Genomic DNA, 23,176 nt, shown 5'->3' on the forward strand with positions numbered 1-23,176 from the left:
GGGCAAAAAGTATATATTGTCACTGCTTTTCAATACTTTGGAAAAATGAATATTAATAGAATGAACCTTTTGAACAACCGTACTCATCTGTAATCAAGATAACTTTCATATTAGACAGCAGTAAGAAGAAATTTAAAAAATTATTTTAATAAAAAGTGCTTGAAAATACACATCCAGATAAGCAAATCCATGACATTCATAATAAAATCGGGGCTTCCCAAGTAACAATGGAGTAAAAAACTAACTAGTAGTACCAATAACAAGCTTTAAATATAAATAAAGCAAGCTCTGAAAAAACCCTTGGTGGGGCGGACAGCGGAAAACAGCAAATTTATAAAGAAACAGTCATGGTTCGGTAGGTTTAGTGGTGTGTCATTAAAACTGGTTAAAATTTATAAGCTTGTCAAAGGCGACTTCCATACATGCTCAATTTTGTGTTATTCTCAGGGAACATGAATGCCTCCCCCAAGTGGTTTCTTTTCAGTTACAGTCTACAACACTGTTAGCATTTTATATACATGTATAAATTCTCTCCTTCAGTGTAGTCAACTGGAAGAAAAAATGTAGATCATCACCTCTGAGAAGATCTACAACTTCCAAACAAATATATCTGTTAATGAACCACCTGCCTTATTACCCTAACTTAAATTATATGTGTTTCTGAAGTGCCCGCCATACAGCTATAGCAGGCCACCAGCAGGCTGATCAGCGAGCCACTCAGTGTCACACTGCACGACTTCCACTCTTCCCTTCTTTTCGTATTCCTCTTCAAATCCTCAACTTTCTCACCTTCCTGCTCTGGCCGGGGTTCCAGGTCTGAACTGTGAACCGTACTGAGTTGTTCACTGGAAATGCCCAGTGGGATTAAAGTTCTGGCTCTGGTTTAAGACATTTTAAAGCATTGTAGAGCAGCATCATGCAGCATATTACCCACTGTGAACGTGTAGTACTACTGTAGCTTGGGTAATAGTAAATAGTACTGTAGCTTGGGCTAGTAAAAAAAGCTAACTTAGTCTAGTATTTAAAAGATGCTATGTCTTCAGAGAGAGAACGTGCATGCATGCCTAGCACGCTAATTTATCTTAACTGACTCCGGCACTGAATGTGTGTCGTATGCTTTGAAGAAGATTCATATTAAGCACCCGCACTTGACAAAATAGATAAATGAAAGCTGAAAGCAAGGATAAACACATTTGCTTATCTTTACTTTCATTAGAAGCATATACATATTAAATCTGAGTATCAGTTGTGAAAAATTGTAGATAGTTATGTACTATTAAACAGATTACACAGTTTAATTACACTTCTGGTATTAAGCTCAACTACATATAATTATATTTGTCAGCATTAAATTTACATTTAGGTTTTAATAGATCTAGCTAGCTCACATAATTTAAAAAAAATAGGAGCAGATTTAAATTAAGCTGAACTAAGAAAATCATAGATCACCATAAAAATAACCATAAAGGAGGTTTGCAATGATTCTCTCCAATCAGTTTTTTAAAAACAAAGACACAGCACAACTTGCAGTACTCCACCAAACACATGAATATGGATTTCACCTGAAGGTGACTAGGAAGTTCTACTTAACATGTAAATAGCCAGAAAAGACAAGACGGACAAAACCAAAGAAAGAGCTACTAAACAAAGGTTCTAAATAAACAAAGAACTTAAAAACACTTACGGTAACTACTTTCACTATCGCTGGCGTTAGAGGTTACATGCTCTGAAATTGCAACACAATGGAAAAAAAAATAAGGAACATACACTAATGGCATGAGTCCAAAAGAAAGCAAACTGACACAAAATAATCCAGATGAAAGACAATACTGATATCGAAATGCTGAAATCAATACATACTGCATAAAAAAGTTTTAAGGTACTTCTCATAGCTGTCAGGATCAAGCTTAATTTCATACGAAAGGAATTGATGTTAATAAAAAGAAAAACATTAAATAGCACATCAAAAGAAGATTACGAAAAGTATACTACTTCATAGTTCACATGTAACCCTGCAATTTTTAGGTTTTCACTTCAAAATGAATTTTGTTGTGCAAAAAGTCTGGGATTATGCATTTCAACATCTATGCAGGCAATTTATTGATTACATTAGGAGTCTTGTAGCAGAAAATATTGGACTATATTGCAGGAAATAGAGTAGCACGTTCAATAATAGACACTTTCCTATGGTATATTAAATAGTTTACTTGAAGTGCAATGCTGAATTAAGATTCCACCCCCTGCCCACCCCCGCAATGCTTTAGTTTTCAAAAGCTCCTGACTTTTAACTTTCATTCTGGACTATCTATATTAATTTTATACCTTTTGCATAGTAATCAAAATACTTCAGTAGCTACAAGCTGTTTATTTTAAGCTATTTAACTGCATTACATACCTTTATGATAAAAATTAATGCAATTGAAGAATTTCAGGTATCAATCTATGCTGCTAGTTACCTGAAAATTCTACAAATCTGGTGAACAAATACGAACTTTGATATTGCTGAACTTTACAATAAAGAATCAATTTTCATGGCACCCAATCAGTGTGTCTCTTTGTAATGAAAAACACTAACATTCACAGGTTAAGACTGCATAAAGAAGCTTGTGTTTGACCTATACAAATTAAATACATTTAATGTGAAATTATGTACCTAACTGTGTGCATACGATAATACATGTTTTTGTCAAGAGGAGCCTTTATAATACATTAAATTCAGTGTGGTTCCTCTCATACAAGATTGAAGAGAAGGAAGCAAGGGGACTTTAGAAGCAAGAATACAATTAATGAAGCGAGTATGCTTCTAGTGATTAATAAACATTTTAAAAAGTTAGTCATCATATGTAAACTAAGTAATCTTTTAAAATGTTTTTGGATAAAGTGAACTAATATCTTTAAACCACAAATCTCTGGCTAGACTGAACTCCCTCATTTCATTTCTGTGCAGGCAAAACAGACAAATTCTTCCTAAAGTTTGTAAGTACCAGCAGTTTGGATTTATTTCCCTTTCTTTTTCTCGTCTTGGAAAAAGAATGTCCACATTGGCATGGAAGAGGCAAATAGCGATGTTTAAAAGCCTTGTGGTAGAATATGAAAGGGAGACGTTGTCAATTAAGAATACAAGTGTTGTGATAGTCCATTAATGGGCACAACTGGTGAAGATGTAAAGCCTAAAATGCCAGCAAAAACAGTAGTCTTGCAGAGCCCAACTAACACAGCTTGCATTAAGCGTGGTAAGGCAGTTTCAAAAAGTTTGACTGTGCTGAAAAACAGGCTAGAAGCCACTTGTTTTTACAACAGAATCACCTAGTGACATTTCTGGACCATAATGCATAGTTTAAACTAGGTATGATCATAAGGCCATAAAGGCTGCTTATGATCTTCTGCTCTAAACCATAAGGCCATAAAGGTTGCTAAGGGCTTCTGCTCTAGACCAAGAATTTCTTTGAAAATGGCCATTTCAGAAATAGAAAATTAATGTTATAGACATAGATATAATGTTATAATATCACATAATTATATATACAACTAACATATATAATATATATCTATAATATAATTATAGATACAATGTTATAATTTAATGATTGAGGCCAAATATAGAAGTACACTGCTTCTTACATGTCGTTTCAGGAACAATGTACATAACAGTTATGCCCTGGGCAGAAATGTTATTTTTAATGACCCTCAGTCACATAATTTTAGTGACTAATTTTGCTATTCCATAAATGCATAACAATGTACATGTTTAATAGCTGTGATGAAAGCAAGGGGGTTTTTTGTCATTTTAGTACAGTGGTGGTGTCTGTGTAGACAAACAGATCTGTTAAGAGTACTCAGTGACTTTTTAATCTTACTGGATTCAAGTAGTTAACATTCCTGCAAGAACGACAACAAATGCTTATGTGTCTCCTCTATTATCTACCCCTCTACCTGGTCTAAAAGCATCATAAGAGTTCAAGTAAGTCAGACAGAAAAACTTCCATGGCATTTGTTAAGCAAAGTTTTTTGTTTAAATAGCTGTAAATGTCAGTCACCTAGAGAGAGGACTGAAAACTAACTAGTTGAAGTATTACGACAATGGTTGTACTATTACTGTAAAAGCCATAGGTTATTTTTAAATACATAAACCCACAAAGACAAGGTAATAGTGACATAAAAAAAAATAATCACCAAATTTAAAAACACAGTACTATTAAGGACAAACAAGTAAGCACTGGTAAGCTTCTGAACAACAAAAAAACCTAATGTGATAGTCACATGAAAGTAACTTGTTCCTGAAAGCAAAAACCCCCAGAACATTACAAAATAGAAAAAGCTTATGAAACACTTTTAGAGTCAACCTCCTTATGCCAGTAGAGCACCAGTCTCAAAGAGATCTGTTAGAAAAAAAAAAAATAGTAGTAATTTTTCAGATGGAGGTTAAAATAACTTGGGAGTATTTTGATCACTTACTCAGGCCTTTTGATCCCATGTCGTCAGGGACCTCCTGCAGAGTAGTCCCCAGAGGGCAAGCAATAAAAAGACAATCACAAAGAAAATAATTGTCAGTAATATATAAAATTGGCGCTACGACAGGAGACAGTTCCCAGAACATCACAGGGGAAGATAAGTCTATAGGATTTGACCTGACTGGCACATGAAGTGTAATCAGTGATGCAAATGGCAGGGAACACAGTTTGCAGTGGACCTGGTCTGAATTAGCAAACTTACGCAATTGCTTTTTGAGAAGACACTTTTTTTTTAGTGCTGGCAACAACGATGAAAATCAAAGTAACCTCTCTTCATTAGGAAAACCGAATTAGAATTAGTCACTTTGAAGAAACCAGTCTAAAGGGACTGATTCGAGAAGCTGGTAAGCTCCATTATAATTTCTTTGCTGCTGTGCCCTCTCCTCCAAGTCAGAAATGAGGAACCACCACTGACAGCGCTGGAAGGCTGTTACCTCCTCCAGTTACGTACACGCTGTTACTCGGCAGTATTACCCAGTCTATTCCCAACTGGGATACTCTTGGATTAAATTTTACTTTAACTGCAAACAAATGGTTTTATTGATTTTGTAGATTAGTTTGTCATTGGCACCTCAAGCTCGTTAGCCTGTTGCAGCTCATGAAACTGTCTCCATGGTAACACCCTACTGCAATCTAGCAGGCCCTTCTACATGTGCTTTGCTCTCCGTCGAATGCCACATACTTACGGTCAATATCACTGGTTTCCTGCTCACTCTGGTCCTTGTTCTTGTAGAAGGGAAATTTTCGGGAAAAGAGGTTCTTTTTACGCTTGTCATTGAATGACTGCTGAAGAAGAGAAGGAGGGGCAAAACAAAGGATGTCTAATGTCTGTGTGAACAAAGGCCCAGACCAGCAGCTTTGCGGAAGCTGACTCCTATAACCACGTTATGCAGTGCGTATTTCAGTTTAACACTATCTTCTCAGCTCATTAAAAATAGAGATTGGGATTATGGCTTTGCTCACACCCTCCGTGTTTCACATGCTTACTACTGAGAGAACTGGCAGGCTGATTCATCCTGCATGGCCTGACCTGTATTTCACAAATTTAGGCTTGCTGGGAGTGTAAAAAGATGGGAAAAACTAGGCTGCTATAAGACGGCCAAACCATAATGAACTCAAAGTCAATTAAATCACTGATATTAACTAATATAGGGGTTACAGTATTTTTAAAAAATGCTGAGACTTTACACATGCTTTTGCAAACAGCTGACATTGTAACAGCACACCAGAAGTATTTGCCAGTGTTACCCATTTGCAAAGGCAAAACTGTAAATACTTTGGTGACAACTGCAAAATAACTTATCATACAATAAAGAAAAATGGAAGTTAAAAGCTATCATTGTATCAAATGCTTATGATAAAACTAAGTAACAGTGAAATAGGAAAAAAAGGAAAAAAAGAAATGTTTCTAGCTAAAATATCCAAACAATTAAAAAAAAAAACAAAACAGCCTGTATTTGTTTCAATCTTTCACAATTGCAATTCATTGCAAGTTCACTGAAAGAAATGACTAGGCTCTATGTAAGTGTGCATCCCAATACCATGATTCACTTTCAAAAGATACAAACTCATTTCATTTGTTTATTGTGCCAATTTTTTTTCAAGGGTGCATTTATAGAGAATTAACACGTGAAAAACCCTGTATGTGCAAGGATCACGTTCAGCAACTTTTGACATTAACTGCTTGTGCTGCTGAAGAATTTCTGCATCTCAGCTGCTACAAAAATTTCTAGAGTTACCTATATGGACATATACATAAACTATTATTGTGCTCCTTCTAAACAATGGAAAGCATCAATGTATTTTCATTCATATAGAGGTATGTCTACAGGTATAATAAACGCAGAATTTAATAATATCTGCCCCGTCTTCTGTTGAAGACATTATGTGACTACAGTGCCTTTAATTTATTATTCTAGGTCAATAAAGAAAGTCAATGTATAAATAAATCAGCAACATTTTTACTGCGATTATGCCCAGAACTAGAACTAATACAGCTAACTTGAAGCCAGCTGAAATTTCTTTTCATCTTTAGGCATAAGTGAATCATCTGACCAGTTTTGCCAAAACATGAAATTTGCCATGTTTTTGTCATTTGGCTTGCAGAAACTCTATTACCGGAAGGATGGCAAAAGTAAGAAAATGCCCAACTTCATTCTGAGACCCTATGCTGCAGGGGGACTGTTTATTTCTAAGCCAAGCAGAGCCCATGTGCAGCAGAAAGTAATAAAAGTTCCACAGATCCATTTTTTAAAAGCTACTTTAAAAAAAAAAAACCCAAAATATTTTCAATTCATACATTAAAGACTCTACTAACAGCTATTTCTAAAATTTGGAGCATGTTAACCTGCAAGTAATTGTCTGTCTTCAGCTAGTGTGAGCTCACCTTCCTCTACTATATGCAATACAGTTGCAAAAAGATATATTATCTCTTCTACCAGCATTAAGTATGGAATGAAATACAGTAACAACTAGGGGTCAAATAGGACAAAGTTTTTTCAAATGGTGCGCCACCTTCTTTGGTACAATTACAAAACTAGCATTTGGCCTTCCTAAAGAGAATGCCTATAGTGCAACACAAAAGCTGCATCCTGCTACAGTATTAACAATCCTTCTGGCCATCTGTTTTAATACAGACTTGCTTGGCAATATCAGATACTGAAACATCCAGTGATATTTTCATTACCATTGTTTAAAAAAAATTTACTTAAAATTACCAGGTGTTAAAGAGGCTCATGGTACCATGGGAATACAGTCAGTGACACTGAGCTCTGGAAATAGCAATACCGTGTTAAGTAGGAAAACCATAAAGCCTTTAATTGGCTGGCATCTGTGCTTGAGTAAAATGGTCATTCCACTGTAAGAATTGGTTAATAACCAACCTGACACATGGACAAAAGAACTGGTTTTGAGCCAATCATATGCTTGCAGGAACCATAGTTGGCATGGGCAAGGTTTTAGCTTATGGTCCTCCTGACCTTCCTCATTTGAAGTCAACAAGTCATTGCAATTGATTTCTCATAACCAGAAAGGTTAATGTAATCTACAGAACAAGGGCAACAAAGAAATATGCCCACAGGAGATCTCTGCTGACTATAATGAAAAATACTGTAACATGAATTTCCAAGAAGTCTTGCATGTATATAATTTTTCCATTCAAACAAGTCCCTCAGTTTGGGCAAAAGAATAGGGGAAATAAATGTAACAAAGCTAAAATGGTGCAGCTTAACTGAGGTGGTGAGACTCTGCAATTTGTATAGTTAAAATAAAAGGAGTGGCTGGTTTATTGTACTTCATAAAACATAATTGGGTTCTTCATTTTAGTTTTGAAATATTTCATATCAATAATTATTTTAACTTTCTGTACAGTAAATCTTAATGAACTAATATTAATTTTTATATACTGCATGTATAATGGTCAGAGTCAGTTCCATTGCCAAAAAAAAAGGGGGGGGAAATAAAAGTAATATTATACCGATTTTGCATAAAAGATTAGCCAAAAGATTATTTTTAAAAGATACCATGATTATAAAAAGCTAGAGAGAATTGCTTATTAGTTGAAAATGCATAGTAATTGTATTAAATTTTTCATAAGCCCACTGCAAATCATAAACAGGCATCATAAGCAAGAATATATTAAAACAGAAGCAGCACAGAAAGCGAGACAAATGTGTATACGAAAGGAACAAACAAGAAAAAAAGTGTAACCATTTCTGCTCCAGATTGCTTAACTTCCCTTAAAATGAAAGGAACATGGATTTTAATGTTTGCCATCACTAGGGTTATTCTTTAAGGTTGTAATGTAGAAATTTTGAAGAATTGCACAAAGTTGATATTTCATCCTGTCCGTGGAGTATCACCATATACGGACACAGTAAGGCGCAGTCCGTGAGGACATGTATGGTGCAGACAACTTACTGGGAAAAATATCATCGTGACAAATACAGGAAGAATAATTTAAGGAGAAACCATAATGTTAAAACATTTACAGCTGAAGCAAAAGATTGTGAACAGTGTAAGCATGTTTGCAAAATGAAATGTTACTAAAGAAAAAGAACTGCAGTTCTATGTCAATGGCAAGCGTAGTTGCTTTTCCACTCAGTATTCCATGCATATCTTTGGTGCTATGCTAGTACACAGTGACTGTACACTAACTCTGCTATTGTCAAAATGCTACCTCAAATACATCGTTAATTAAGTTAACTGTTTGCAGTTTATTGGTAGACAAACTACAAAACCATGCAATTATCTTTCAAAGAACATGGTAACATCTGAAAAATTACTTAATGTAATTAAAATAATCTAAAGTATTTAAGCCATTTTATGTGACTTCTAAAAAGTGAGCTCATATTATGAAATTGACCAGGTTAAAAATTACCACATCGGTTGATAATATTTTATTCCAATACCAAAATACGAATGCACCAAAACAGAAAAAAACCTGCAAATAATCCAATGAAACCTCAAGACAGTACCATAATTGCTCATCAGAAAATAGAGATGTTGATTTCCTTTTAAACACTTACAGAAAAAAACCCGTAACATTCTCCTCTTTAATAAACTAAACTAAAACCTTTCCCATGCAGCAGAGGGATGTACATGTGGATTTGACAGTCTTTAAAGTATAAAGTCCTACACTATCAGGATAAAGTATTAAAGCTTTAATATTTTATATGCAAATTTTGAAGTTACGAATACATTGTAACTGAAATAAATGACTAAAAGAAATCTTTTGAGTTTTACAGTAACGACTAACTAATGTTACAACATTAGTGTTATTAAAAAAATAATCACTGTTTAAGGAATAGCTTCTTCAGGAGCTTAAAGCATGTTTCAGGTTTTTAAAAATGACAATATATTATTACTTTAGAAGGCTCTTACATCTAAAATGCATATACCTAAGTCTTGAAATTACTAGTTATATACTATCAGTAGAAATAGTAAGGTTGTGAAACTGTTTCCAAAATTTCAAAATGACCAAAACATTGCAAACAAGCCTCATCCTCAAAAAAAAAAAAAAAAAAAAAATTAGCTGCTGTACCATTATGAAATTGCTATAATTTTGCCTACAAACATGCCTATTACTACTTAAGTAGCTACAACTGCTTTCTCACCACTCATTCCCATCATGTGTACTGGGACAGGGATTGCATATCATGCAGTGAACTGCACCAAGGGGCTGCCTAAAAATAAACCAAGGTGTCTTTTGGATTGGGTTATTTTTCACCTACATCGGCTATTTCATAGGATTTGAGCACAACCACATCAGTATTTCCGCCAGTAGAGAGTGGAAGTGAGAATAAAACCAGCTGTGAGATGGAGACTGATTCTGGTCAGCAATAGTGCTAGCCTTGACTTTTTGTTGGCCTATGCCCTTGCATGAAATTCTTTAAAGGTCCTATATCTATAATTGTAACAAAAGTTACTTTATGCTGTCTATGTAACTGTGTACATCATAAAACCTCATTTCATCATAGGGACCCTGCTGAGCTTTACTTCCTTGTTTTCTAGATGCATTAAAAAAAAACTTAAAGAAAGAAACATTTTCCTTTTTCTGAAAATTGGTAGTAAGCCCCTTCCCCAAAAAAGGGAGTCCAGGAGTACAATCCATACTAAAGGGTTAAACTGCTTTATAAACAGCAGTTGCAGAGCTGTTAGAAATGGCACTATTCAATACCTGATTAGTATCTACAACTCCTATTATACTACAGTATTAATGATAATATATATTTCTAAGCTAATTATTTAAACAATTTGCAGTGTTTCGACATTTTAAGTTTGCTTTGGTGCTTGGAATTACTTTATTTCTATTAGACAGAATTTAATCTTTTCACTAAAATCTGAAACTGAGTCTGCAAATATAAACCACTGAAAAATGTTACTATCCACAATGCCAGGTGTAATTAGCACTTCATTAACTCACCCCTTTATCTCCTCTTGTTTTGGAATTGAATTTCACTGTCTTTAAGCGGGCTCGTTCTTTTTTCTCAACTCTACCACAAAAACATACACAAAAATGGTAAATCAGCAAAATTCGAGAACTTCAAGTTACTACTTGTTACAATGTAAGCATATAGGTGTACCTTTTATAGTATAGATTTTTATTGCTGACAACACCTTGAAAAAAATGAAAGCCTGCTAATGCCAAACTGTATTGGAAAAGTAGGGTATTATTTCTCAAGTGATGAGCTGTGAGGGTATTGGAGTATTTTATGATTATATACGTTCAATAAATCCAGAGGGTGCAAACAGAAAACAAGACATAGTAAATGAACAGCCTCAATTATGAGTCAACAGTAGATACTAAGATTCAGAGCACCTAATCTCTTATTTGGGTCTCTAGTATGCCAGCGAACACCTTCTCCCCATTTACTGCGGCCACCAAAGAGACATTTGCCAGTTTTCCAGGTGCTGGGTAGAAAGAATTCACAATAGTGTCATGATACGAGTGAAATTCACTTTGCACCTTTTCATACATAAATGGTGTAATGTTATTACACCCACATGTAATCTCGTTAAACCCGTAACTTGCTTACAGTGAGAACAGAGAAATGGACTTGGACCATCTTTATCGAATTCAGCACACAACTCCTAAGGCTAAATAGGATTTTAAAAAAACTTCTCATTGAGTTAGTCAGAATCCCACTACAGATGGCTTTTTTTAAAAAAGCCAAACAAGTGCCTCATGTGGTACAGAATTAACAACAAAGACCAAAGCATATGCAATGTATGTATTAATCATATCAGATGTTTAATAGCTAACATCTCAAATTCAATAAAATAAGACATACCTGCGTTTGCTTGGGATAACTCCAATTTCATCACTTTCTCCATCTGGAGTTACCTGCCGTGCTTGCCACCATTCATCATCAGAAGCATTAATGACATGAAGAATATCGCCAAATTTGAAGTTCAATCCTTGACTTGGTAGGCCGCTATCTTTAGTCTTGTCATAATCAAAGAGAGCTCTACATTAAAAAGAAAAAATTAAACATTGAAAAAGCAAGAAAAAAAACAGGGGAGTATGAATAGCAGAAAATATGAAGCAAGCTGTGTTGTTCATAAGCGATTGCATCATTCCGACAGGTGCTTAAAACAAGAACACTGAATGTACTCTCTCATACACATACACACAGAGAACATGTAGTATAGTATCCACACACACTTGTAAGTTTTAATGAATGAGAACAAACACCATCCAGAGCAAAACTCTAGCGCTTTATGAAAGGTCCACAGAAGATCCTACAATTTAATAAGTACTTTGCACAGAGCAAGTTACATGTCAGCCTAGGACAAAAAGGGCAAGCAAGTATTTGAAGCATACAGCACTGTCAAAAGATCTGTAATGTACATTGTTTTATACCAAGTTATAAATTGGTATTATTTTAGTAAATAAAAAATTACTGTCTGTCTTTAAAATAAAAGTCAGTATCCTTCTCACAGGGTTGCAGGGGTAAAAAAAAAAAAGAAAGAAAAAAAAAGAAAAAACTACTTAGAAATATGATTTGAACACAACTTTGCTACTGTAGTACCCAAAGGCAAAGAACCTTATGTGCATTCTTTTGGAAAATTCCCAACCATTTCAAGAGAGTCTCATCCTTTTTTCCAAGGTAAGCCTGTTTTCAAATAATAGGCACTAGCAATACCTGAACACCAGCTGCGTGCCTACAGTTTTATTAACATTCCCTCTGCCAGCCGGGTTGGTTTATGCAAGTCCCCTATTATCCATACCCACATTCATGCCTGCTTTGTACAGACTCCTTTCTCCCTTCTTGCTTACGAAAGCACCATTGTCTGGAAAGGCACATGGTGCACCGTACTGTGGAACTGATCTGGGTTAACATTAATTTCTCTTCTCCCTGTTGGATCACTTTATATCTGGATCAGTTCCCTGAGGAACTGAAGAGACCTGCAGTATGTTTCTCCCAGCACAACTGAGGGTTTAGTGAGGATGTGGAAATGAATGATGACGGGAGACTCTTACCAAACTGTAAGAGATACTCCTAAGATTATGCCCTATAAAGGACTCTCATTTTATATTTGAAAAAGGTGTATGAACCTCACCTATGTAAAGTGAGAAGTGCCTGTATGACACAGGCCAAAAAATCCTCAACTTTATTTCATCTGCAAGCTCATACATTTGTCAGTGATGCACTTTCTAAATGATACCCTATCTTGATTTAGAGACTTGATACCAAGTCCATCACCAAGTAGCATCAATAGATTACAATGTGATGTTTTAAAATGGTATCCTTCTCCTTGTCCAAATTCAGTTTCTTCACCCCAAACACTAGTCTTATGTACCTTTTTCTGCTAGATTTTCAATGTTTCAGAATTTTTAACCCATCTAAGTACCTATAAGTCATAACTGTTTGCTCCAAAATGTATTTGAGCTTTGTGAGTTTTGCCCTTCTAAAGCACTGAGTGTATTTCTTTGGGTTCGAACTGTATTTTTTCATAACCAAGGACAAATTGCTTACAGGGAAAAAATTAAAAATTTTCTGTCAGATCAATTCATCTTTAGCATAAGGTCTACTGCAAAATCGGAGTTGAGTCACCATGCCTTTCTTGGGCCATAAAAAGTATCAAAAACTTTTCATAAAGGGGTAAAGGTTTTATGGAATATTTTCTAAAATGTCTAAAACAGGAACAGAAATTTCAAAATGGCTTAGAAATATTTACTCTCATGATACACAAAGCCCTATATTTAAATATGCAATACTTTTAATTTGTTGAATTTATAATAAAATTTAGGATTTCAATTTTGAAAGAGCTTGGAGGTTGCAATACCACCTTCCTTCAGTAGTGCAACCTCCACTATAAGATCTTTCAGTTTAATTCCGTAACATACTTGAGATATCCTGATTCTTTTCAAAAAATCAGAACGCTTATTTTCTTTGAAATAGCCCAAATACTGCAGGCATGAAAGTTATACACCTAGTAGTTATTCCTCCAGATTTATTTTGCACATTTGTTCAAGAAGCACTCTGGACAAATATCATTCCATATCTCAAACTAAATTGCACATAATCTGTTATGTACTTTTAATGCAGATTCAAGTTGTATACATTTTCACTGAATTAATTAAATGCATCATGAAATTTATTTCCTGAGAATTCTTGTTAGCATTCAAGCAATGATTTCTACCAGCACTACTTTTAACTTCTAAGTTTTAGTTTGAATATAAACTTATATGAACAGTGAGCTGGGCCTAACAGCATTGACACGTGTGTTGACTGCATGAGAAAAAAAATACACAAGAGTGAAATGGAACCACAAATGGATAAAAACCTATATTACCAACACACGCTCTTCAAACTAGATAAATGGTTACACAGAACAGTTTTTGTACAATGAAAGGCAGTTTCATCAAATACTTTTCCTCTGGTGAAGTCACTTCAGGAAAAATAATTTTATTGGGGAAAAAAGTCAAAGCTAATAAAGAACATTTTATAATAAGACGAATTAGGGTGTCACACAGTAGTGACAAAACTATGCAGCTAAAATTTATAGGAACACCAGGAACTGGTAATGATCAAATAAATGAGCCAAAAAGCAAAGACAATTAACAAAAATCTCTTTTGATTCCAACTGATTAGCATGGCTTTTCCTGTATGCCTGGCAAGTCATCAAATGAGGACTCACATCACAGCCAAGATGACACATTTATCTACAGACTGGTATATAAAAAATACCTCTTTTATTCACTCCCTGTATGTAGACTTTTATTACAGACTAACAATACCATGTATACATTTATTTAGTTTAAGTTATAAACACAAACTTACTTAAAAGTAAATTTGATATTCCTGATCAACTACTGCTTTGAAAGCAGTCCCATGATATTTACTCTAAAGTTCTAATTAAATTTAAATGAAAAGTCCTAAAAATTATTTTACAGAGAAAGTACCAAGTCCTCCCTTTTATTTCACCTTTTATTACTCAGAAACTAAACAGCACTAAGAAGATAATTTGGTTCCTTCATTTACAAGTCTACAGAAACTGAAGTTAAGTTGCACGTTTCATGAGTGTTTATGCTTCAAAGCCAAAAATATAATGGCTGTGTTAATGGTGCCAAATTTTCCAGAATGTCTTTTTACCTGGCCACACTCACCAGTTTCAATATCATAGGCTGTTGATCAAGTTTTACTGAAGCATTTTTTCTTTTAGGGTATTCTTGCTGAACAAAGCAATCAGGAATTCCTGCAGCAAAAGCATCGCCATGTCTTATGTCATGAAACATGACTTAATCTTACCACTTCAGAATGAATTAAGATCAGCTTATAAAAGAGGTTCTCTTTTTCTCCCTGAGTTTTTGGTAAAGCTGTTTGAAACTAGATGTTTGAACTATCAGAATAGCATAAGGATGGCCAATTAAACTCCTCCTGCAGGCAAGTACACTTTTCAGGCCTGGTGCTAATGCCAGATCTTATTTTTCAATGGATTTAGTCAAAATTTCCTAATGATTTCAAAACTGTAAAGCTTCTTCCACTTGGAGATGTAACCTTTTTCTGTTCCAATTCAAGCAGAAATTGGCACCATTGTTTGTATTTGAAATGTATCATGCTGGTCAGAAAAATGCAGAGGTAAAAGTAATTTTCAATTTTTAATTCTATGCGCATTGCAGACTAAGATTTGGCATACAATATGAGATAAAACATGGAACAAATTTACTCCCTGTCAACATATTAACATACAAACTTGATACCATGAAGGTATCTCACCTTTTCACATGGGCTTTTTGAATCTGCAGATGAAGGAGGAGAGCGTATAGATATAGTTCAGATGCAAAACCAGAAACATTATATGAGAGAATCTCTCTCCTCTTATAATAAAGATCAAAAGATATATAAAGCAAAAATAAGCCCATTTAATCAGTACATCTTAATTAGTCGGGGGGAGAGAGAATTAGATGTGCAAATGAAGAGTTAGCTGCTGCTGAATTGCTATATTTGTATTGCCCTCCAAGGACTGTTTGTTATATTGCTATTCACCATATATTGATATACATACAATCAAGAAGAAAAATCTGCCATTTTACTTCAAATTGTATTTTCAAGCAAACACAATTGTCTTTTCCTTAATACTACGTAACACTCCCAAAATGCTGTTTACAGGCAGACTATTCATAAAGATATCAAGCTTCAGTTACAGGGATACAATGATGTATCTGATTTTATTTGCTATTTTGTTACCATGATTTTGAGAAATCACTAGAGATTATTTTTAGAGTATTTTTATTTGATAAGTTTTCTACAATTGTGGTCGAATGCCTACAAACATTTTACTGTTGGATTTACCATTCAATTCAGCATTATGTTATATAACGAATCCTTTAAGGCATATCCAAAACCAAATATTACAGGGAAAAAAAGACAGCTTCAGTTACTAAAACTGGCTTTGAATTGGTACAATTAAAAGCACAGAATGATCATAGCAGAGTGACTTATAATAAGGAATAAGCTGGATAACTAACATGTTCTGTCACTCTCTACCAATATGTGAAGAGACTCACAAAACTTACTTCAGCAAGGTCAAAATTACATCAGAAACCAGACAGAGCAGATGTGAACCCATCCTGTGTATACCAAGCTGCCTACCAGTCTTTGGCATCTTTTGGTGTGATGACAAGAGCAGATCTCAAAAGCCCTAGCAGCACCCTCTGTTAAGAGATGTGGGTGGAAAAGTTTTCTTTTCCTGAGGAATTTTTGCATTTTAGATTTTTGTTCCGACTTATAACAAAGCTGATTACCAAGTCTCAAAAAACCTTTCTTGGAAAGGGAATCACCAGTCTCCATGAGGCTTCTGCCAACAACCTGGAGAAGGCTGCATTTCCTGCAGCAGCTGACAAAGTCAAAAGCTCAACCTCCATCATTTAGCGATAGCAACTTCCATCAGTGGAATAAAAGCTACATAAACACAAAATGCTTGTCAGTGGCTTAAAATACCAGACCGATGTGTGAACGTGAGCATAAGCGGTTTAGAGCTTAATCTGGCTATAGCTAACCAAGCAAAATAAAAGCATTTAGAATTGTTTAGGCTTAGTTATATGATGAGGGCTAAAGCGATAAATCTTGGGATTATAGAAGGGAAGATCTCACCACAATATCCATATGTACACCTACCTGTGGAAATTCTAAGACATGGATAACTGTGGTATCAAGCACTTATCCTTAGTATTTAAGGCATTTATCCATAGAGATTTAAATTTTGACCCCCAAAAATATTTAAGGCAAAGACCAAAAAAAAAAAAGAACAATAGCAGCTCTGCAAAAACAGAATCCAGATAAAGCTACTAAAATAACAGGTCAACACATAAGGGCTATGTGTTATACTCAATCTAAACAGAAGCCCTGACTGAGTAATTTGCTACACTTGTTTCAAAGCCTTACAAAGTAGGTTGCAAAGGACTGAGACTTTCCTGAGCACAGATGCAATTAACCCAGGTAACTGCCTTGTGTAAGACTTGCTTCCTTTCCCATCGCTCAAGAGATACAGCACCATGAACAAAACAGTACCTGCTTTGGATGGGAAAAGTCAATAGCACCTGAGCCTAGGATTTTAACAAGTAAGGCAGTGAGGTCCTACAATATTTTAAACCAAGTTTAACCCAAGCACCAGCACAACTGAAGTCTTACGTGCTCTACTAAAATGTTCTGGCCCCTGCCAAGAGGCTACTGCTGACTCTTATTCAATCCAGAGATGAGCTCGTTTGGGGAACTCAAAAATCAATTTCTTTTTAAAAATGCAATCTTCTTACCCACATTCCATACTTGAAACATTATGCTTTATCAGTATATGATAACTGATGTAGGAGTTAGTTGACACATTAAAGAGTTGCACCTTGCCACAATTTTGCAGTGAAATGACCTATTTTCTTAACTGCTTCATGCTCTTATATTTCCACTTCCTTTTAGCCTCCTTTATATTTAATTCTATATGAATAAATTAATGACGAATATCCAGTTCATTTGCTTTGATGCATTTGCTCTCTTGGTCACCATGGAAAATATTCTATAACAAAATGCTATTGGATATAAAAGTAAGACTTCTTAATACAAGCTGAGAATACAACTAAAGTAAGCTGAAGGAAGTAAGACAGAAATCTGTCAAAGCTTAAGTAAAGGGAGATTATAAATTTGAACTCAAGAACTGAATAAGGGAGAATATGAAGACTACTGTCACAAAAACACAAACTGAATTAAGGAAGTTGTTAAGACTTCACATACACTGACTTAAAGAATAAATATATGTTTTGCTGAAAGATTAGAATCACTCTGAGAGGCCAAAAAGCAAGTAATAGCACCTCTCCAAAGTTCATATAGGGTTCTCAGTGCTATTACTTCTTCTTCCGCTATATTACATTAATTGATATAAATTAAGCTTTATTTTTAATATATTTTGCATATAAACATCAATTTGTTAAGTTCAATAATGAGTAAATAATTGTGTCAAAATGCAAATACAGAAATACTAAGTCTACAAAAAAGCAGAAAAACACACTACCAATACCGTGAAAAATATAATTACCTGACATATAGGGATCTCTTCTGGCTGGTTCGCAAAGATCCTGATCCTGAACTAATGCTACTGTTCATCATCTGTTCCCGTAAATCATGTATTTTAGCTTCAAAACGACTGTATTCTGTAAGAAAGGGAGGCATTGCAATTAATTTCCCCTGAACTTCAGCAATTAAGTTACAAAAACACTGAAAATCTCCAAGAATAAGCATTTGTTGCAGCTTTTTCAATATAAGAAAAACAACCCCAACATTTTTATTAAGCACTGTGTTTTGTAATTAAAAGCTATGATAAGTTTTACATTTATCAATATTCACTGAAATAAAATGTGAAATAATTGTGATTAGACAAAGCAAATAAACAAGCAAATAATACTTTACAATTTTGTGTTTTTAATCTATAGTTCACAGTAACTATTTTTTTCTAATTAAGACCAACATTTCTACTAATAATGATCATTTCTATAGTAATAAAAAGAATGATACAGATGAATTTTAATCCATGATAAAAAGAAAACTTCAGAGCATACATGTGAAATACACAAGTTTATAATCAAGAACTATATATTTTAAATTTAAAATGTTAAGAAAGGGGAATGAAAAGTGTCTGTACTTTAAAATTACTGGACTTAAATTAGATTAAAGAATTCAGCACTACAAGGTGGGAAATATGCAAAACATCTTCTGAGTAAGACAGCGTTCCCATGGGAGCTCAGGAAGGAAAAAAAATCCAGAATTCTGGCATGAATCTCAATCCACTTGTAAACGGCATTAGAGATTCAAACTCCCTCTATAGAATTATGTACAATGTTAATCCTGGAAAAACGGATTGTGTTCTTAAGCAGCACTGTGTACTAATAAAACTAAGCTAAATGCATTTGATTTTAGCTACAAAGGCAGGCAGTAAAATAGTAATAGCTTCTTCAGGACAAACATTTCCTGAAGAGAGGTACTTACATGCTGTCAGCATAAAATATGAACTCAAAACAAGTAAGTTTTTCCTTCAGTTGAATACTTTGGACTTCAGCATCAACAGATCCACTTGTAAAACCTTCCTAGCTACAGGAAACGTTCTGCAGCCACCACCTTCACCAGGAGACCACGTGATGCCAGATTATAACAAGTCAACACTGGGAGAGCCAGGGTGTGTGCAGCAAGCAGCTGCTGAACTGGGTAATGTGTTGCTCTTCCTAGCTGCACCCTTAATCCCTGCAGGCATCAAATTTACTCAGGAAATGCAAGACTGATAGTGGGGGCTCTAAAATGCAAAAATATTGAGAAAATCTCTAAACTAAGGTTCCTTCAACACTCGTCTAAATACTATGGACGATGTATCATACTACATTCCGTAGCGCTCTCTCCCCACACGCTCAGACATTGAGCGCCAAGGCTTACAGACTAACCAGAGAAGACAAAAATACTAAATTACAGAATAATATTCTGTGAACCAGTTTCTGGTGTATCACTTCATTTATCAAGGTTACTGTAAGTCTGATGCTCTAGCAATAGCATAATCTATCCAGATTATGACAATATGAACAGTCTCTTAAATAACCCTGACTTCTGTCCTTTAAAACAAACAGCTAGTAGTTTTTAAGACAGCATCTTAGTTTTTAAAACAGGATCAAGTGCCTTTTTACCAATAAAGCCCAGATCAAATAATTTACCAGCACTAAATCAGACTAATAAGGTTGTTTGACAAGAGAAACAAAAACAGTACTTCCACCACTACCAATGCTATCACTAACAGCAAAAGAATTTATGATGACAGGACGGTAACCGAAGAGGAATGTGAGAAAATGACATTTTTTAGAAAGCAATATCCCTTAGGGGAAGGACCCAGATGCAGAGAGAGAATAGTCTACTCTTGCTGTGCTACTGCAGCACTGCATGACCTTGGGTGTCACCTCATTTTACTCACTTATACCTGAGAAATTATCTTTTAAGCCTCTCACCTGTTTTTTGGGTGTTTTGGAAGATTAAAGCTCTAAACTTCAAACATACTACAAGAATGGTAGCTGAGATTTCTGACCTAGAAGATTTTGGGTTTTTTATGCCCCCTGTGTGAAAGGAAAGCAAGCATGGAAAAGACCAGATAGTCCAAGCATTTTCTTGTGCTACAGCCTGTTTAGTACTGAAATTATCTGCAGTGCTTTGCAACAGCTACTGGAAAAGAGTACAAATTTCTGTTAAGAACGTATCATGTGTCATCTGTTGGAAGAATGAGATTTCCTCCTATGGAGCACGTAGTACGTAAAGGAGTTAACAGGGGAGACCATTCCTTGCTATTGCTTAACTCTACCTTATCCTATATATCACCTTCAGGTTGCTGGTCTTGCAGTTTCCTGGAGTAATTTAATTTTTCTCATCAGAACTCCTGGGAAGTAAGTGCTGAATGAGTGACAGGGACATCTGTAGTAAGAAGCAGAATAACTTCTACATAGAGATTCCTGCCATACCGCTAAAGCAAAAAAGGAAACTAATAGGCTGGGACTGAGAAGACTCTATGTTCAAAAATAAGGGGTGCCAAGAGATGTCATATTTAGGAACAGCTTAAACACCCTCTGCAGTTGGAATCTGGTGAGCTCCCTTGATGTACAGCAAACTAAAAATTTGAGTTGTATGCCTCTTACAGAAGGCTGTGGAAAGAAGAGGATATATAGAAATCTCAAAATCATTGGATTTGGAGCTGAAAAGTAGACAGGATTTTGGTTTTTTAAAAAGAAATCTTGGTATTGGATACAGTGGTACTGAAATTAATGCTAGAGACACAAAATAAGACAACAGCAGGACTCTTGATAGCAACAGAAAAGCAGTTACCAGTTTGGTACCCAAAGGATCAGTACCCATCCCCTGTTGACTAATTAGTCTTGGCTGAACTTTGGCATTATAAAGCAAAGTGTGAGCTCTGCTAATCTGTCTAAGAGAGGTTATATTTCTATGATTAAGAAGAGTTACATATCAACTGTCTTTAGAACCTTCAATCTCTTATTAAGCTGAAGAACACTGATACCATTCTGGTAGTTTATGAAATGAGGAAAGTAGTCACAGGATTGGAATCAGAAGACTGTCCACAGCTGCTCCATCTTATGTGCTGTACAAGAGGGGAACAACAATAGCGAACAGCTGGTAGCAAGACTGGAAATTCATATCCAAGATGTGTGTGTATCAAATGCAATTCACAGAAAATGCAATTTTATTTGATTACAGAAGCACCAGAAAACTACCTGCGCACCTCTGTTTTTAATCAATCCCTGTAGTAATACCTCACTACTTATTAAACGCCCCCCCCCCCCCATCAAACAAAATAGAGAGGTAGCATCAAATTTACACTAATGAAAGATTTCATATAATGGGTGTACCAGACATAGATGACTTTGTAAGAAACCCCTTCGCTAAAATAACAGAAAAGCAGAAGTACTGGATAAAACCAAAACCACAATCTTAGCTTAACACTTGTTTCTTACACTGACAAGAAAGCAAGTATTTAGGGATGAGAACTAGGCAAGCACAAAGCGATACCTTCCCTTCAAGTACTGTCCCATCCCCCAGTATTTTCAATTTTTACAGAATTTCATTGTATATTTAAATTACCTATTCCATTCAGCTTATCACCACTAGATTATCCCAAGTGCTAGAGAACTGTTTTCTTCACAGTTCCATTCTTTCTTATGGGGTATGCATAATACTAGATATATAGTGTATGACAAAATTGATCATAGTTTTTCCCCTAAATCACAGTGAACAGCACAATAAACTTCCACATGGCTAAGTGTGACAATGCCATACAATGCACATATAAATATAAACATTTTTTTAAAGTTTTATTTTGCCACTTCAACACTCCAGAAATTTGGGGCTGAAACAGTCACAGTGAACAAGATAAAAAAGTCACTCTGCTTTCTTGGTTAAGAGGAAATGAAGAGCTTGGCTGAGAAAGAATATGATTGATCTCTGGTCTAATGTGATTGGGGTAATCAAACAGAAAGGACATAAGCTATTTAAATGAAAGAGCAAAACTGACTTTAACCCAAGTGGAGTAGGCTGGTCATAGGAACTCCATCTATGAATATGCTTCCCACTTCCACAGCCACCAAAACATTGAGATTGTCAAACAGTATTTTAATAAGAACTATGGTGGCACAAGAAACACCGCCCAACCCCACCCCACCTCCCCAAATGAAATTAAAAAACAAAACAAAACAAAACCACACAATCCAAACCTTCAATCCTTTCAGGTCAGAATTTGACCAGGATCTGAAACCTGATGCATATGCAACAGCAGTGAATGGGACTTAACTCAGGATCTCTTCTAATGTTCTGAATTTTAGGAAAGCTGCTGATGCTATACATCAAATAAAGGGTAACAGGCAGCAAGACTAACATGAAATGCAATAAAATAAGAACATAATAATAATGGTATCTCTTCTTGGCTAGAATTTTCTCAAAGTTTCCAATAAGTTTAGGGGCAGGGAGGGAGTAGTACCTGCTATCATAACACAGAACTTCAGGAAGCACAAGCATCTGCTGCTTCAATTCCTGGCATTTATCCAACAGTACCCCACCATCACCAAAAAAAAATCCCAAAGCCTACTCAGGTTTACACATAATCAGTTGTTAAGAACATTGAAGGGATACATCTGGGCTCAAGTTTAAACTTTAAAATTATACTGGATAAGCAGATGGTGCAAAACTAGAATAAATCTGCTCTATTTCATGTCTGCACGTATTGCACAGCAGCAAACAAAAAGGGGGTGGGGGGGAGATTAGGAAATCCTGGAAGATTCCTCTGCTCCTGAGCTCCTAAAGTGATTTTACCTAGAAAACTGTAATATTTTCAATATCAATGTTTACTTTTACAGAAGTCAGAACTTCAGAGAAAGGGTCTGAGCAGTCAAACTCTCCTGGACTATCTATCTGGTGGGCAACAAGACAGTGATACACACAGATACGTGGTGAATAGTCTTTACAGGCAGAGGAAGAGAAAAAAGAGGCCACAATGAAATTTAATTTGGTGTGGAACACACGTTCCAGTAAATGGGGCAAAGGAACAGAAAACTATAACAAGGGATGGAAAATTCAGCAAACAGCACAGAAGGAAAAGCAATGCATGGATGTGTGTACAAGGAACAGATGGCAGCACAG

General features: G+C 35.4%; 1 protein-coding gene across 33 annotated transcripts in view; it reads right to left on the minus strand.

Annotated features, from left to right (window-relative positions):
• DLG1 (discs large MAGUK scaffold protein 1) overlaps positions 1-23,176 on the minus strand; it is a 173,983-nt gene that overhangs the window by 13,286 nt on the left and 137,521 nt on the right. For 12 of the 33 annotated variants that reach the window (XM_069792298.1, XM_069792289.1, XM_069792300.1 and 9 more), the window contains 6 exons: positions 18,042-18,156; positions 11,303-11,479; positions 10,435-10,504; positions 5,198-5,297; positions 1,685-1,726; positions 67-102 (listed from right to left, as the gene is read on the minus strand). In XM_069792298.1, coding sequence (XP_069648399.1) covers positions 67-102; positions 1,685-1,726; positions 5,198-5,297; positions 10,435-10,504; positions 11,303-11,479; positions 18,042-18,156 — 540 coding nt within the window. Of the gene's footprint in view, positions 1-66; positions 103-1,684; positions 1,727-4,455; positions 4,490-5,197; positions 5,298-10,434; positions 10,505-11,302; positions 11,480-18,041; positions 18,157-18,988; positions 19,124-23,176 lie in introns of those variants that run through there. The other 21 variants (XM_069792296.1, XM_069792309.1, XM_069792297.1 and 18 more) reach the window with 8 other exon arrangements.

The sequence above is a fragment of the Haliaeetus albicilla genome, chromosome 9 (genome assembly GCF_947461875.1).
Source record: "Haliaeetus albicilla chromosome 9, bHalAlb1.1, whole genome shotgun sequence".
Classification (NCBI taxonomy): Eukaryota; Metazoa; Chordata; class Aves; order Accipitriformes; family Accipitridae; genus Haliaeetus; species Haliaeetus albicilla.